The sequence below is a fragment of the Phytophthora sojae genome (assembly GCF_000149755.1).
Source record: "Phytophthora sojae unplaced genomic scaffold PHYSOscaffold_6, whole genome shotgun sequence".
NCBI classification, from domain to species: domain Eukaryota; phylum Oomycota; class Peronosporomycetes; order Peronosporales; family Peronosporaceae; genus Phytophthora; species Phytophthora sojae.
The window spans coordinates 626,657-642,168 of NW_009258120.1; the positions used below are offsets into that span (position 1 = coordinate 626,657).

The 15,512-nt window shown below is 52.1% G+C and overlaps 8 protein-coding genes across 8 annotated transcripts; 3 read left to right on the forward strand and 5 right to left on the reverse strand.

Annotated features, from left to right (window-relative positions):
• Window positions 1-215: 215 nt before the first annotated feature.
• PHYSODRAFT_354923 (hypothetical protein) lies at window positions 216-710 on the reverse strand. The gene has a single exon (XM_009532068.1). It carries the CDS (start codon window positions 634-636, stop codon window positions 289-291), a length of 348 nt encoding a protein of 115 aa, XP_009530363.1. The 5' UTR covers window positions 637-710; the 3' UTR covers window positions 216-288.
• A 1,312-nt stretch (window positions 711-2,022) lies between these two features.
• Window positions 2,023-2,502, forward strand: PHYSODRAFT_334776 (hypothetical protein; the record flags this gene model as incomplete). Its single annotated transcript, XM_009532069.1, has 1 exon — window positions 2,023-2,502. One exon carries the CDS (start codon window positions 2,023-2,025, stop codon window positions 2,500-2,502), a length of 480 nt encoding a protein of 159 aa, XP_009530364.1.
• A 624-nt stretch (window positions 2,503-3,126) lies between these two features.
• Window positions 3,127-3,825, reverse strand: PHYSODRAFT_286519 (hypothetical protein; the record flags this gene model as incomplete). Its single annotated transcript, XM_009532070.1, has 1 exon — window positions 3,127-3,825. One exon carries the CDS (start codon window positions 3,823-3,825, stop codon window positions 3,127-3,129), a length of 699 nt encoding a protein of 232 aa, XP_009530365.1.
• A 276-nt stretch (window positions 3,826-4,101) lies between these two features.
• Window positions 4,102-4,679, reverse strand: PHYSODRAFT_286520 (hypothetical protein). Its single transcript, XM_009532071.1, is given in 2 exon segments — window positions 4,102-4,329; window positions 4,340-4,679. 2 exon segments carry the CDS (start codon window positions 4,414-4,416, stop codon window positions 4,161-4,163), a joined length of 246 nt encoding a protein of 81 aa, XP_009530366.1. The 5' UTR covers window positions 4,417-4,679; the 3' UTR covers window positions 4,102-4,160.
• A 4,550-nt stretch (window positions 4,680-9,229) lies between these two features.
• On the forward strand, window positions 9,230-9,664 carry PHYSODRAFT_510768 (hypothetical protein; the record flags this gene model as incomplete). The annotated part of the gene is made up of 1 exon (XM_009532072.1): window positions 9,230-9,664. One exon carries the CDS (start codon window positions 9,230-9,232, stop codon window positions 9,662-9,664), a length of 435 nt encoding a protein of 144 aa, XP_009530367.1.
• A 1,848-nt stretch (window positions 9,665-11,512) lies between these two features.
• On the reverse strand, window positions 11,513-12,010 carry PHYSODRAFT_513879 (hypothetical protein; the record flags this gene model as incomplete). The annotated part of the gene is made up of 3 exons (XM_009532073.1): window positions 11,513-11,631; window positions 11,680-11,821; window positions 11,870-12,010. Coding segments are annotated over 3 exons (402 nt in total), but the record flags the coding sequence as incomplete, so codon positions are not given.
• Window positions 12,011-12,174: 164 nt separating this feature from the next.
• On the reverse strand, window positions 12,175-12,771 carry PHYSODRAFT_513786 (hypothetical protein; the record flags this gene model as incomplete). Its single annotated transcript, XM_009532074.1, has 2 exons — window positions 12,175-12,375; window positions 12,478-12,771. The coding sequence occupies 2 exons, from the start codon at window positions 12,769-12,771 to the stop codon at window positions 12,175-12,177; spliced, it is 495 nt and encodes a 164-aa protein (XP_009530369.1).
• Window positions 12,772-14,867: 2,096 nt separating this feature from the next.
• On the forward strand, window positions 14,868-15,486 carry PHYSODRAFT_260932 (hypothetical protein; the record flags this gene model as incomplete). Its single annotated transcript, XM_009532075.1, has 3 exons — window positions 14,868-14,986; window positions 15,013-15,063; window positions 15,324-15,486. The coding sequence occupies 3 exons, from the start codon at window positions 14,868-14,870 to the stop codon at window positions 15,484-15,486; spliced, it is 333 nt and encodes a 110-aa protein (XP_009530370.1).
• Window positions 15,487-15,512: the final 26 nt, after the last annotated feature.

Consider the following 15,512-nt stretch of genomic DNA (forward strand, 5'->3'; position numbering starts at 1 on the left):
AGACGCACGCCACGGACGTGAGGACAGTGATTGGCAAGCGATCTTGCGCTGAGGGTGGCCGCCACCAACTCATGGGCCGTGAGCTGACACACACACACACATCATGCAAATCGGCCGGGGTCTGCTTCAGGGGGAATGCAGAGGCAGGACTTCATCGCCTGGAACCAGATGAGTGTTTGTTTGGACGTTGAAGTGGCGCACACACTCCTCAATTTGCTCAAACATCGACTGTATTAACAGCACAACGTACAGTAATTACATCAATTCACACCTTACATAGCTCTCACTTCAATATCCGCGCAGCTTGGTCGACCCTCCCCTCACCAATGCCGCTGCTTGTCGGGCGGCACTCGTGACGCTTCCGTCGGTCGGGTATGTGAGGTGCGCGATCGCGTTGATGCCGTTGGCGCAGACCGGGTCGCCCAGGTTGCAGAACTCCACCGCCTTGGGTCCGTACGTGGTGCTCGTGCTCGAGATCGTCTGGCCGAAGAGCATCAGGGGGTTGCCGAACGTCACGATGGCCTTAATACGCGGCGCCAACGCCTCCGGGATCACTTCACCGATGCCGAGGACCGTCTTGATGCCGATGGTGATGTCGGCGAGTACCCGCCGAGGTCGAACACGGTGTTGGGGCATTGCTGCGCCACGGACACCACGTGCCGGGTCATGTCGGTGGCTCCAGGGCCGGCGCTCAGTTGAGTTGCGTCCGCGAGGTAGTTGACGGCGTACGAGGACATGCTCATGTCCCCGAGCTTGGCGGTGATACTCGCCACCAAGGGCTCGCCACAGATTCCGAGACCCGGCATCTCAGTACTGCCGCGAGCGAAGACAATGGGGACGTCTGGACAGTAGGCACGGACGCTGGGAGCGAACAGAAGCAGGAGCAACCCGGAGACCATCAAGCGGATCGAGAACGCTGGCGTCGCTGATGCTTGCACTTGTCTTGCCAGAGATCAGAAGAATATCGGAATGAAAGAGCCTGAACCAGGTTACAGTAGAGTGATCGTTGCGGTGATTCTCTATGCCGTCGTTCGTCTCGGCCGCTCCTTGGTGATATCTGCGTGCACTCCAACATGTTACCAGGACCGACCTACTGCTTATCTTATCGAGTAGCGGACAGCTAACGTCATTTGCTTGAAGCACTACATGTAGCTATACCAAAGCAAGACTCACTCATGTCTCCGCAGAAGTGCGGCCATATTGCGGGCAGAATAGCAATAGATTCCTCGTGGTCTTAGGCATTTGGAAGGTCGAGTGTATTGAGTTCACCGTAGAAATCACGTGAAGTGGCAAGATAGGAGGTGCCAAGGCTCCACCAGTGTAGATTTTCTCCTAAGATGGCTACCGCGATACAGCTTTGTACAACGGCCAACTCGACCTCATTCCTTGCCAGACAAAGAGTAGAAAACGTTAGACTGTTCGTAGTGTAGTTGGGTCGCGAACCGGACTAGCATACGCATAAATCTGATGATTCTTGTATAACGCAAAATAGGGTGACATCATTTTAGAGACTGTAGGGATACCCAGGGTTTTTATTCAGATCACCGTCATTTCGGCATTCTCTTCCGTACAGCTACATGTATTATTAATAATAAGCGTCACCAAGAAGAGCGTACGCATCCTTCTCGTACTTCTTGGCCAGGCTTATAACTGTATAGAGCGATTGTTTAGTAGGAGCGATCGGCGTCGTGGCCGCTCTAACCGGTCGGTCCTACAATGCAGACCAAGCCGCATGCACTCACCGAATGCGTTATACCCATCCAAAGAATGATCCGCTCCATTCGAGCTGCTGGATAGGGAGAAGGAGGGAACCAACTTTACTGGTGTCGCTCATTCCAGAAATCGCCTCCAACCACGCACTGACAATGCGTATCCTTCATTTGATTCTAGTGACGGTAGTTGCCCTCCTGGCGATCGCCGCTATCCTATCAGCAGCAGCAGAACGAAGCCAAATCAAGACGGACATGGCTGGTCGGGACCTTGTCGGCGGTGGAAGGTCACTGCGGGTGGATGCACGGGTCAATGCTGATGACGACGTGGGGCGACCTGTCGTCCATTAAGTCGACAGTGCGCAACTTTTTTTTCAAGAAAGGGGGTCAAGTGCAGCGGCCGACAGCCGACGCGACTGTAACGGAGATATCTGATGCCGCTGTAAAGAAGAGCTTGGGGCTGGATGGGCTTTCAGGGGACGCCCTCAAGACGCACAAGAATTACGTGAGCTTCCGGTCGTGGGAAGACATCGGAAAAGTCTCCGCTTGGTCGAAGTTGAAACTCTCCCCACGCCAAGTTTGGGAGAATGTTGGACTGGGGAACGTTCGAGGCCGAGATCAGCTCAACGAAGCTCTCAGCACGAAACCTTTCTCAGATTATCCATCTTACATGAATTCAATCGATAACGAAGCGATCGCGAACTGGCGCGCTACTGGCAAGCTCAGTGGTTGGTACGAAATCCACGCCAGAAGAGGTGAGTGCCAGGGCGATGCTCTTGGCCGCAAAGAATAGGGAGGGCGCGTACGCGAGGGCGGTGCTGGGTCTGGATAAGCTGCGAGGCGAGCAGCTTACGAGCCACAACAACTATAAGATATACGAGAAGTATTACTTAGGTAGGTTGAACCATTCATCACTTGCAACTACTAGGACGGAGTTTCTCTGAACAATGGCACATTGCTCCAGTCAGAGGCGGCTCCAGCACAGCTGGGCTCCAGGAGATAGAGAGAAGTTAGTTCCTATTCGGGCTCCAGGTAACAACTCACAATGCAGACAGCGTAGGCACACCAGCAATGTTGCAGGACCAACACACCAAGCTCAAGCAACTTCAAAACGCTGACCGTTATGTAGCAGGATGTCAATGCCTCAAACTTTTTCTAAGGCCACCTCACACAGTTCTTCGAACTACTAATACGTAGTAAGAATTAATAGCGGGGTACGTGCAGGTACTTAGTTGTCGATAGAGAAGTCCGAATTTCAAGGCAACGGCAAAAAATATCTATTTGGTGGCCTCTTAAACAATCAAATATTTTTGGAAAAGTACATGTGACTATAGAAATGTCAATAGCTCACAAGTAAAGCTACCGAATTCTTGATTGCCAGCATTCACCGTGGTTTGTTTCTTTTTTTACCGCCAGCTTATCTCTTCTTCGCCACAGCCAACGCGGCCTTGTAGTACTTTTCGTAAAACGGATAGTTCGCGTGCTTCTTGAGCGCTCTTCCGGTCAGTCCGCCCAGCCCCAGAGCCAACTTGGCGTACCCGTCGTCTCTATTCGTAGCCGCCAGAACCATTGATCTCGCTGCTAACTCCCCGGCCGTTGCATCGGCACTAACCAGAGGACCTTGGCCAGTCGCTTTCCACTTGGTAACCGCAGCATCGTCAAATACCTTCAGGTACGACACGTAGTTTTTAAACGCTTCGGTCTTCATGACTTTCAGTAGCTGGTCTTCGGTGGTTTTACCCAGCCCCACCTTAGCCCAGGCTTCGAACGAAGTGACATGTTGCTTCAGCCACGCGTTCCAGACAGCGGAACCGTCCCACATGATGTACTTGTAGTTCTTGTGCGGCTTGAGGGCCTTCTCCGAGAGCCCCAACAGCTTTTTCACGATATCGTCAGACGCCTCCGATAGCTGTCCCCCCTTCAGTGAAGCAACGTTGCGCACTGTCGACTCGAGGGATGCCAGATTGCCACCAGCTCTGTCTTCATCGTCTGGACTAACCGGTGAGTTAACCCGCAGAGACCTACCCGAAGAGACTGGGGCTTTTGCCGCCGAGAGGGAAGCAGAGCTGGCGAGGAAAGCGACTAGCGCCACCAGTGTAGCTTGATAGAAACGCATGGCGTTTGGCGAAGAGCAGTCCGTCGTCCGAGGTGAATTCCAAAGTGAGGATTAGAACTCCGCTCATCATGAGCCTCATGCCATCCAGCCCATCCAAGCGGATCGATGGATAGGACATTTTTCACGCACTTGAATGCGAGAACGCGTTAAAAGCACTACAAACTGCAGAATATTAATATCACCATATTTATGTTTTCATGCCCTGGATGCCAGGAAAACACACTAAGATGTTGTGGCGTAATCGTGCGCTGCTCAGTATGTGTCTGCTATGTAATGTAATGTAATGTATTACGTTTTCGCGTTGCCACACTATGCTGTCGCTAGGCTCAGCTTTGCTAGTCGACGGCATAAGGTGGTGTCCGCATACGTCGGGTCCTTCTTCGCCGGCAGTGCGGCGACAGTTGCCCTCTCGAGGGCTTTCCATTTAGGTATCTCTTGTGCGAGCAGCCGAAGTTGGTCCAGGTCACGGCGGGTCTCGAGGCGATAGGCGTATCCGCTCGAGATAAGGACCGCATCGAGCACAGTCGGTAGTGTCGTGCGTGGGCGTTCACGCCAGGTTCCCTTGGACGACGAGTCGAAGTAGGCGGCCATCTGGGTGTACGCTGGGATCTCGGGCCGGCGCAGGATGTGGCCGAACAGACGCCATCGTGCTGCTGTGATTCTGTGGCGGAGCGGGCGTTCTTGACAGATTTCGTAGAGCGTGGCGTTAGAGATTCGCTGAGGGTAGCGAATGTTTAGTACGCTACGTAGTTGTCGGCGGTGAAAGCTTTCGAGTCCGCTCAGCTCGGACGGCGTCAGTCCCCACGTTCCGCTGTTGTACAGCAGAACAGGAAGCACATAGCAGTTATACAGCCGGACTCTGGTGGCGTCACTGACGTACTGGGGCCGGATCCATATTGTCCAGAGCCGACGTAGCGCGCCTGCTGCGAGTATTTTGCGTCGTGTCAGATTTTCTGAGTCGCCGAGTAGACTGCTAAGCTTCTGTGTGGAGCGCCACGCCTCTTCTGTCCCCCGAGCGTGTCGGGAGTAGCCCGACGAGCCTGTACATCGCTGAATCATGGTTAGTTCTGTCGCAGTTGCATTCATCTGGAGGGACCAGCGTGCGAACACTGCTGGTGCTTCGGCTTGGATGCGCTGGACCAGCTCGGTATCGCGGCAGACAAAGTCTGCATCATCAGCATAGACGATAATTTGGTCGAGTAGGGTCCGATTCACTCCGAGGTGGGGTGCGAGGTCGCGTAACGCAGCTTCCAGGTAGATGACGAACAGGACCGGTGAAAGCGCATCGCCCTGCGGCGTTCCGATGTTGCTATCGAAGCTGTGTTGTGCCTTGGACCCGGAGCGCAGAGAGAGCTTGGTGTCGGCGAGCAAAACCTTGATCAATCGGACCTCGTCGTCGTGTAAGAATGTCTGGAGTACTTCTACAAGCTTTACGCGGTCGATTGTGTCGAACGCTCGCGAGAGGTCGATGCCGAGGACATGTATGGTTTCACGATAGCGTTGCACGCGGGCACAGAGCCATTTGTGCGCCCACACGGCGTCAGCAGTGCTTCTGTGTTTGCGGAATCCGCTTTGATTGGGGGACAGGAATGTGTCCACCGCAGCGGATATCCGTGCGAGTACGACGAGAGATAAGGCCTTGCGAATGCTGCTTAACAGCAAGATGGAGCGGAGACTGGAACATATACCTCGGGGCTTGTTGGGCTTGGGCAGGCACACGAGTGTTCCTTCACCGAGTGCGAGGGGGGTGCCTTGCTCGAAGCTGCAGTTGACGAGGTCTGCGAAGAGAGGCGCGAGGACTGAAGCCCCGTACTTAAGAAGTTCTGCTGGGAGCTCATCTGGCCCAGCAGCGCGTCCGTTGTTGAGGCGCCGAAAGGCTGCTTCGACTTCTGTTGCTGTAACAGGACGGGTTAGAGATCGCGGTTCACGATCCGGAACAGGATGTGGCCGCCCCGGGTCATAAAACAGCGTTCGGAAGTGATCTGTGATCACCTTGTTAGTAGTTTGTTGCCGCAGGATATACTTACCTTCTTGGTCGTGGAGTAACAGCGGTTGGGGTCGATGGGGGCTAATGTCTCGAACTGCTGCATACATTCGTGCCGAGTCGCTCAGATTTTCGATGCGTGTAATCCGCTCGTCCAGTTTGCGAGATGCGATGGCTCAGCATCGCGCTCGGATTTGATGGAGGATCTTGTTGCGGGCGGCTCGGAGCTCGATCGTGTTAGCGGCGCAGTCGTTGTAGATTCGAAGCTGAAGCGCCCGCTGGGCCTCAGAGAGCAGCCGAAGTTCATCGTCGTGATGTCGTACGTGGCGGTGGTTAGGACCTGCGAGTCCTATAGTCCCCTCGGCTGCTTCTCGGATTCGATCGAGCGTGTCTGTCCAGCGCTGGAGAACGGTGCTGCCTTGTGCTGTTGGCTGTGAAAGCGCTGCCTGGAGCGCGTTCGTGTAGTCGTCTCGTGCTGTGTCGTCGTAGATGAGATGATCTCGTGCTAACTTGAGTGCTGGATCTGGCTTGACCGCGCTGTAGTGGTGACGGTGAGTGGCCGCGTTCAGGATGATGTCGGCGGTGACGAGCTTGTGGTCCGACGCCGTCAACGTTCCACGCCAGGATCGTGCGTCCATGCAGAGCCGTCGGTAGTTCTGAGGGCATAGGATATAGTCGATCTGGTTGTAAATACAGTGATTCGTCCGGCGCTGACTCCATGTTGTTTTGTGGCGGGCTCGCTTTTGAAAACCTGTGTTAGTGGCAAAGAGAAGGTGAGTAGAACAGAAGTCAGCTAATGCGTGGCCGTTTCGGTTGCGTATGCCTCGTGCATGTGGTCCCATGAATGCCTCTCCGTTGATCTGTTGTCCGAGCTTGGCGTTAAAGTCGCCGGTCACGAACGCGATGTTGCGCCTTGGTAGTTGGTCAAGTGTGTCGCTGAGATCAGCGTAGAATCGATCTACTTCGGCGAGAGGCCGACCGCTGTGGGGAGCATACGCCGTGACGATGTTCACGGGGCCTGCGTGGGGGAGTAAGAGCTGAACGACGCCGATTCGATCGCAGTGTGCCCAATAGCAGCGTAAGTAGGGGCGGACGTGGGGGGAGATGGCAAAGCCGATCCCGTGGCGCTCCTGTACGGCTGGTAGTGTGAGTAGCGTGTAGTCTCCGATACGTTTCTTGTCGAGGGTGCAGATGCGTGTTTCTTGGATGCCGAGAACGTCGATGCGGTAGCGCCGGAGGTCCTGGGGGAGCGTGTCCTGCTGCTTGCGGGTCGAACCTAACGACTGGACATTAAACGAACCTATCCTAAAACGGTTAGTTTGATGCGCGCGGCGAGGAGAGCGCGATAAGAGGGTGGGAGGTGTAGTTGTCGCTAGTGCTGTCGGCTTGGGGGCGAAGGAAAGACCCGCTAGGGACGTACAGATGCCCGAGAGCACGTGCCAGAAGCGCGTAGCTAGCATCATGCTGGCCACGCGTTCCGGGGGAGGGCGTCACCCCAACCCCAACCAAAAAGTGTCTGCTATGCACAACAAAATGACGAGCTTGCACATGAACCAGTTTCGTTCAATGGGTTTGCTGCGATCAGTCCATTTCTGCCAGCACCTCGGTCGGCTTAATTATGCCGGTTGATGGCGTAATTGTGCCGGTTGGATGTAGTGCAATTACGCTGGAGGCATAATTACCTAAGAATGCACTTCTATAGTGGTGCACGATGGCTGTGACCTTCGCAGCCCAACCAGCTAGGCGACTAAACCGGAGACAGCACACTATCTTACCGTGGCCACGCAGACGTTGTGGTAAGCAGCCAATCTTACTAGTACACGCGCACACGGCCCTCGATCGGCCCAGGTCCATAGATCTTAGCATAGGATGTACCGACACCATAATATGAATGCAAAGCTACTGAAGGTGTGTTTTTATCTTAAGCTACGCGTTAAGTTGGACAACCTGACAGGTGACTGTAGTGAATCACAGTGCTGTAAAGGCTAGCTCAGTTTTGGCGGTGGTAGCATACGCTGGGAGCAGTGTTGTACTAGTTAGCACACGCAGGATGCGCGAAGTTCATTGTCGTTGTTGCATTAAAGTAACAGGCCTATCATGATAAAGCTAAATTGGAAAAGTCCATAGACTCCATTATCCTACCATGAGGGCTAGCTCCTGTTTGGGGTGTTTTAATATCCATTGCCCATTACTACGCAGAATATATTTCAGGTGCGATTGTTTCAAGGCTTGCACGGCATGGATGTCACAATAGCGTCGTCACGCTATGGGTATGGTAGCACTAGAGCAGAGGGTAGTAGTAGCTGAAGCACTCGGGCAAGATGCCGTCGACGTTGCAGTCAGCACTAGTTGTTCTTGAACAGGTAAATTGAGATCTGATTGAATTAGACGTGTTTCCCTAACTAGTTTTCTTCTAGCTAGCCTACACAACTCACTCAGTAACTCTTCGTACAAACATGCAATGTTAACATGCAGGATGGCATCCTCAACTTGCACTTGAACGTCAACTCACAAAGCCGAAAGTAGATCACAGCTGACGAACTCTACCCGCTACTAATTGCCGTGTTCAACTTGATAGCCTTCGCGTTCAAGCTAGGATGAGTAGGATCTGCTAGCAGTCCTTGATGATACCATGACATTCCCTCCCCTCAGCGTGGACCTCCCCTGCGTTCGTGGTAGCGTTGGATGAGGCCACGGATCGAGGTCAAGTTTTGCTCGGGTTCCCATGTTGTCCGTGCTTGTCCAAGCCATTTCACTTCATACAGTGTTCGGTTGCGGGAGCGCTTGTGATTCAAAACATATTCCACGAGTTCACCTTCAGCACCATCGGAAAGTCGGACTTTGAACAGTTTTTGGTTGGGGCGTCGATACTCCACGGAAATGTATGGTTTCAGCAAGCTCGTGTGGAATACGGGGTGTATGCACACTCCTGGGGGCAACTTCAGCTGGTAGTAGCTGCGGCCGATACATTTTGTAATTGAAAATGGCCCCACCCATCTGGCTCCAAGCTTCTTTTTTGTTGTTCCCAAATGTCGAGCCGAGAGATGTTCACCCGATAACATGACCTCTTCGCCTTTCTTAAACGTTTGTTGTCTCCGATTCCTGTTGTAGTGCTCAGCCATGCGGTCCTGGGCTTCTGCAATGCAGCGGCGAGCCTTAGCCAGAATATCGGACTGAGACACGATGAACTCAGAGTGTTTGATTCGCTTCAGCGCTTGGTCTGATGCTGGTACATGAAGCGTAGCAGGCGTCCGGGGTATATACCCAATATCGGCCTCAAATGGCGGCATTTGGATTGACGCTTGGTAGCGGGCATTGTATGCAAACTCTGCTAAGCTCAGGTGTCGGTCCCAGTCATCCGAGTCTGCATTCGAAAATGCGCGCAAGTAATTCTCCAGTGTTTGGTTTAGGCGCTCCGTAATGCCATCACCTTGTGGTCGAAACGCGGTAGTCATCTTTTGCTCTACACCTAGCAAGGCGCACATTTGTTTCCAGAAAGCTGCAGTAAACTTAGAGTCGCGGTCCGAAAGCACCACGTTTGGAAGTCCATGTAGGCGAAAAATCTCTCGATGGTATCGCTCTGCATCATCCTCAGCCTTGTCAGTCACCTTCCTCGCCCCAAAATGCGCGCGCTTGGTAAGTTGGTCAATCACTATCATCACAATGTCAAAACCTCGAGGTGTCATCGGTAAGCAGGTGATAAAGTCCATTGCAACATGGCTCCATCGTCGAAGTGGAATCGCATGGCTATTCAAATGCCCAGGGGGGGGGGGTTCCGTTCGAGCCTTAGTCCGCATGTACACTTCGCAGCCTTTCACATACTTCGTGATATCACGCACCATACGAGGCCAATAGTAGCGCCCCTCCACTAAGCGACAAGTCCGATCAATTCCTGGACGTCCATACACAGGACTGTCGTGAAATTGGCCAATGACACTCTCGAGCAGCTCCTTGCAGCGAGGTAGCACGAGGCGTGGCTCAGTGTGATGACCAGCCTGATAGTACAGTCGTCCTTCGCTCAGCGAGTACCGCTCAAGGTTCCGAGGCAAGGTCTCGCCATCGTCTTCCAAAGCAACAGCGTCCTCGGCCTGAGATGTATCCAATAGTCGAAGTAAAGTTGCAGTAGTTGTGTCCTCATTGTATCTCGCCATGGCTTCTTTCACAGTAGCCGACAGAGAGGTCTCCATACGCCGGCTTAATTGCTTCCGAGTCGAGATTGTAGCGAGCGTGACAGGCTTGGTGTCTGCGTGAAAGTCGGGGCGACGAGAAATGCCGTCGGCTACGTCGTTCGTAGAGCCTTTGATGTATCTGATCTCAAACTGGTACTCAGCTAGCTCGTCATACCACCGGGCAATACGACGCGAGATCGACTTCTGTTTGAACACAGTTTCCAAGCTCTTATGGTCTGTTTCGACGATAAAAGGTCTGTCCAGCAAATAAACACGCCACTGCCGAAGTCCAAACAAAATAGCCAAAAGCTCCTTCTCTCGAATCGAATAATTCAACTCGGCAGCCTTGTACTTGCGACCGCCAAATGCAATCGGTCGTTCAATTTCAACACCGTCACGGACCTCTTTCTGGAAGATTACTCCTCCCATTGCAAAATCCGAAGCGTCCATCCGTAAGAAAAAATCTTTGTCGAAATCTGGTAAGGCCAACACTGGTGTCTGGTCGACCTTCTCTTTTAGCCTCTCAAAATGGCGTTCGAGCACAGGTGTCCACGTCAGTGTCGAGCTTCGTGTCTTTAACATCTCAAACAGTGGTCCGGCATCGTCAGCGAAGTTCTTGCAGAACCTTTGGACGTAGGTGACGGTGCCCAAGAAGGACTGCATCTCCTGTTTTTTCGCTGGCCGTGGCCACTCTTGGATCACCCGGACCTTGTCAGGATTAATTTGAACTCCGTCTCGTCCAACAATGTCCCCCAACCAAGGAATAGCTGCTTCGCAGAAGACGCACTGGCTAAGCTTCACGAAAAACTTCTTCTCGTACAGTCTAGCAAACACACGATCCAGTGCATCGAGGTGCTCCTGCATACTGGTGCTCCGAGTGAAAGCATAGATGTCGTCGAAGTAACTTTGGCAAATGTCGGTCAGGTCGCTCAGAACTCTGCGAATCCTATCATTGAAAGTGGCTGGTGCATTTGACAACCCCATCGGCACAACTATACTCGTAGAGACCATCAGGTGCCTGGAAGGCTGTAAACGGAATATCTGCCTCTCTCATCCGAAATTGATAGTATCCACTCAGTAAGTCGAGGCACGAGTAGTAGTACGCTCCTTGCATCGTCTCCAGGATTTTGTCCTTGCGAGGCATAGGCATGGTGCGTCGTACAGTGTTGAGGTTCATTGCTCTGAAGTCATGCACGATGCGCCAGCCATCCGGCTTCCGTACGCAAAACGTTGGGGCTCCATGCGGCGAAGTCGACCGCCGAATGTAACCCACAGCCTCCATCTCTCTCACCCATCGCGTAATTTCCGCTTCCTGAACCGGAGACTGCCTCCACTGTTGGCGGAAAATCGGATCATTGCTCTTAACGTCCATGCGATGTAGCCCATGCTCTACAGGTGGCAGGTTTGGGGGCAGCTTCTGCCGGAATAGCCCCGGATATTTGCGCAGGTACGGGTAGACGGGATGGTTCTTATAATCTTCGATGTCGGTCGCTCTGGTAGCAGGTTTTACTCCGCCGGGCTGGATTACGAACACGTACTCGATTGTTTTGTCCTTCATGATCATGCGACGAAACTGTTTCGTTGAAATCAATCGGGTTTCCCCTGTCTCCATCGAGAAGTACGAGGCCGATGCCCCATTAGTCCGAGCCGACGCTTTTCCTTTACGTCGATTTGTCTTTGAAGCTAGTACAGTTCGGAGACGCTGCTGCAGACAATCTCGGCTTGGCCGAATTTCACCAGTGACCCAGTCAATCTGAGGGTTCACCGACTTCAACCATGGCATACCAAGCAGCAAATCTCGATTGGCGGGTACAGGTAACACAAGAAACTCTGCTGTTGAATACTCCAAGCCATCGATCCGAACCGACAATTCAATCGTTTTCTTCTGCACCGTTTCCGTCTTATCATTTGCCATCGTCAAGCTGAGCGAAGCATCATGTTCATGAACAAGATCTTCAAGTGAGTGATCTTCGAGAAACGATGGGCTCACCACATTAATCGACGCTCCACTATCGATAAAACCACTCGCCATCTCAGAGTCCACTTCAAACTGCACCGCACATTGCATCTTGATAAACGGCTCGGATGATCCACCGTCCACTTGAATGCAAATGCGTTCCTCCTCCACTATCACGTGTTTGTCCCGTTCAATGGGCTTAGGACATGATCTGGTCAATCGCCCGTCATCGACCAGAGTTACTCGTTTAAAGGAGTTGCATCGTTGGTTGCATCGTCGACGATCAGCTTGTCGACCAAGGCGAAGTACTTAGCTTTATAGTTTGTTTTGTCCTGAGTGGTGGGCTTGCGGAACGCAGGTTGGCTCGTCGGGCGCTTTTCGGGATACTTCGTCCAGCAGTTGTCGGGATTGTGGAACCCTTTATCGCAGTGAGGACACTTCTTCTTCCCAGCAGAGGTGTTGTTGCTCATAGTTGACGTAGACGCAGAACTGTTCTTAGTCGCAGCCCTACCTCGGGCGTGTCCCCCATGCGGGTCCTTCACGTTGGTCGGCCCTGGCTTACTCTCTTCTAGTCGTTCCAACTCAACTTCGCTGAATCCCTCCGCGATCACATCCTCCAGGGTCTCAGGTTTCTTTCGCAGGATCTGCTTCCGCAAATTGTTGCTGGTGAGTCCTTTTAGGAAGATTTCCTTGGCGAACACAGGATCCAGTGGAACTAGACGGAGTTTTTCCTGGAACTTTGCCACGTAGCCCTGATAGGACCCACGTTGCTTGAAATTCAGAAGCTCGTTCCTCAACTTCTGCTGAAAGTTGGGTTCTTTGAAGTTCTTCTCCATGGACGCCTTCATAGCGCTCCACGTATTCATAGTCATCGGGTTCATCACGTACGTCTCGTACCAAGTGGCCGCATTCTTGCGAACGCACTGACCGAGCTCGCGACCGACGACGGCGTCATCGGTGACAAGGTCGTAGCCCTTGAATGAGAAGTAGGACTCAAACTGGAAGATGAAACTGTTGAGCTTCACTCGTTGATGTCACCCTCGAACGTTGGTGGCTTCGTCTCCATCTTACGGAGCTGGCGTGAAGCAGACGCGGCCATCTCGACGTCATATTGTTGTCTGCGAGGTGCGCTCTGTGGCTGCACGGCAGGCGGTTGCTGTTGCATACTAGCAACAGCGGCAGCGGTCTGTTGAGCCAGATCATGCACTTGGCCAACAGCACCGATGTGGGTTTGCAGTTCCGTGATAGCTGCAACTGTCTGCGACACCGCTTCTTGTGCTTGACTAACGGCGGCAGTATTTTCTCCAGTCGACTGCTGTGTTGTTGCAACAGTCTGCACTAACGCGTCGATGCCTTCGAGGATCTGGTCTAAGCGGTGGTTAACTTGGCCAATCCGTTCACTTATCTCAGCAATTGTCGCTTCAACACTCTCAATGCGCTCACTGGTTCGGTCCACTGGACCATTCTCGAGCGCGAGTTGACGGGCGGCAGCTTGACGACGCGTCTCCATTGGCGTTGGACTGCAAATTCTACAATGTCACAATAGCGTCGTCACGCTATGGGTATGGTAGCACTAGAGCAGAGGGTAGTAGTAGCTGAAGCACTCGGGCAAGATGCCGTCGACGTTGCAGTCAGCACTAGTTGTTCTTGAACAGGTAAATTGAGATCTGATTGAATTAGACGTGTTTCCCTAACTAGTTTTCTTCTAGCTAGCCTACACAACTCACTCAGTAACTCTTCGTACAAACATGCAATGTTAACATGCAGGATGGCATCCTCAACTTGCACTTGAACGTCAACTCACAAAGCCGAAAGTAGATCACAGCTGACGAACTCTACCCGCTATGTTCAACTTGATAGCCTTCGCGTTCAAGCTAGGATGAGTAGGATCTGCTAGCAGTCCTTGATGATACCATGACAATGGAGTCCATCATGATTCAATATTATACAATTATACAAGTGACGTCGCACGAGGGCATATCAGCACGTAGCCTAGCTTAAAAATACATACTTGCCACATAAATGTACAAGATATCCTGGCCCATGTAGATTCTCGTTCACTTGGTGGAGAGCAAGTTTATCAGCTGCGTGCTCACTAATTATATGATTCCGAGTAATGTACATGAATAAGTAGCATACTGCCTTCATCTAGTTCTCACACAGCCTCAATACATTGTCAAGATTGTAAACTCACTAGTGCGCTATGATATCACACTGCGATTGAGTATGTGTCACTCGACTGTTGCATACACGTTATATTTCTGTGCTCGCCTACATCGAAGCATCTAATGCCAAACGCCACCGGAAAAGAAAAAAAGTCTGCGATGTCTACGTGCGAAATACTGATGCCACCACTGGTGGCTCACTAGGTTTTCTACGTACTAAGCATCATTAATACGTTAGTTTCGAGAGTAGGTAGCTAACTAAACCGCTACAAATTCAAATTCAAATTCAAAAGCAATGCTAACACTGCGCAGTATACCATGCGCACCGTACTGCGGCATGGCGCCGCATTGTGTTTAGGTACGTGTTTCTGCCTTTAGCGGTACATGTAGCCTGGTGTTGCCAAATGCACTATCCGTGTATGTGTGCTATATCCAGATGTACTGTAGTGTGTTATTCAGGGATGGAACGTCATTTTTCATACATATTTTCTCCTTGACTGTGAATGCTTGCCATGATTTCAACGGAGAGACTGGCTTGTGCATGCTGTTCTGACCGACATTTTGCCAAGATGATTACAATTTGTCATAAGTTACTTCCAGTCGCGTCGGTGCATTTCAGGCAACACGGCAGTCAAGAGAATCGAGAGACCTCGAAAGCATCGAAAGCGCGTATTAATAAGCGCCTCCACACTATTATATTGTATGCAGTGTTATAAAAGTTCTGCCTGTAGTATAAATTATACTGTACTGCCGGCTGTACAGCACGTATGTGTAGATGCTGGTTGCTTACAATCTTCCCGGGTGTGGCCATGTTCTGGGCATTGTCCGTGCGCGGCAAGCTTTGCTTGTTGCCGATGGAGCGCCTGCTGTTCCTACAGAACGATGGGTCCGCGCCTATGGATACATGTACAGCTTGAGCTTCAACCTCGACGACGAGATGTATGAAGCCGACGACGGCAAGGCGTATGTACCGCAAACATTTCATTTCATGTTTGTCTGTACCTACACGGCATCTACACCATTTCCCTAGCAATGTGAAAATGGCTCGTCCCTGGCTAGCTCTAATTCCATGCTGTGTGGCGCCACACAATTTTTAATTTCATGCTATGAAAACGGCATTTTTCCCAAGACTTGCAAATCTGCCCATCACCCGTCCCAAGCAAAGTGAACAGACTGGTAAAATGCATATGACCTCAGATGTTGCATACGCCCTCCTACTGCAGCAGCACGGTCGTGGACAGCAAGGCACCGGAGGGTGTGCCGTCCATGGTGGCGGCGACTGCCAGCGTCTTCTCCAGCGGCGCGTCCGGAGCGGCGTGCACCAGCACGTGGGCTCTTGAGTCTCTGGTGTTTTCTGCAGTGAAGGCTACCTCTACGATTCTATAGGCTGGTCTTGGGAATAAGTTTTCCCA

Excerpts from the sequence above, each read along its gene's own strand:
- PHYSODRAFT_354923 (XM_009532068.1), bottom strand. The coding sequence starts at position 636 with ATGCCCCAACACCGTGTTCGACCTCGGCGGGTACTCGCCGACATCACC.
- PHYSODRAFT_286520 (XM_009532071.1), bottom strand. The coding sequence starts at position 4,416 with ATGGCCGCCTACTTCGACTCGTCGTCCAAGGGAACCTGGCGTGAACGC.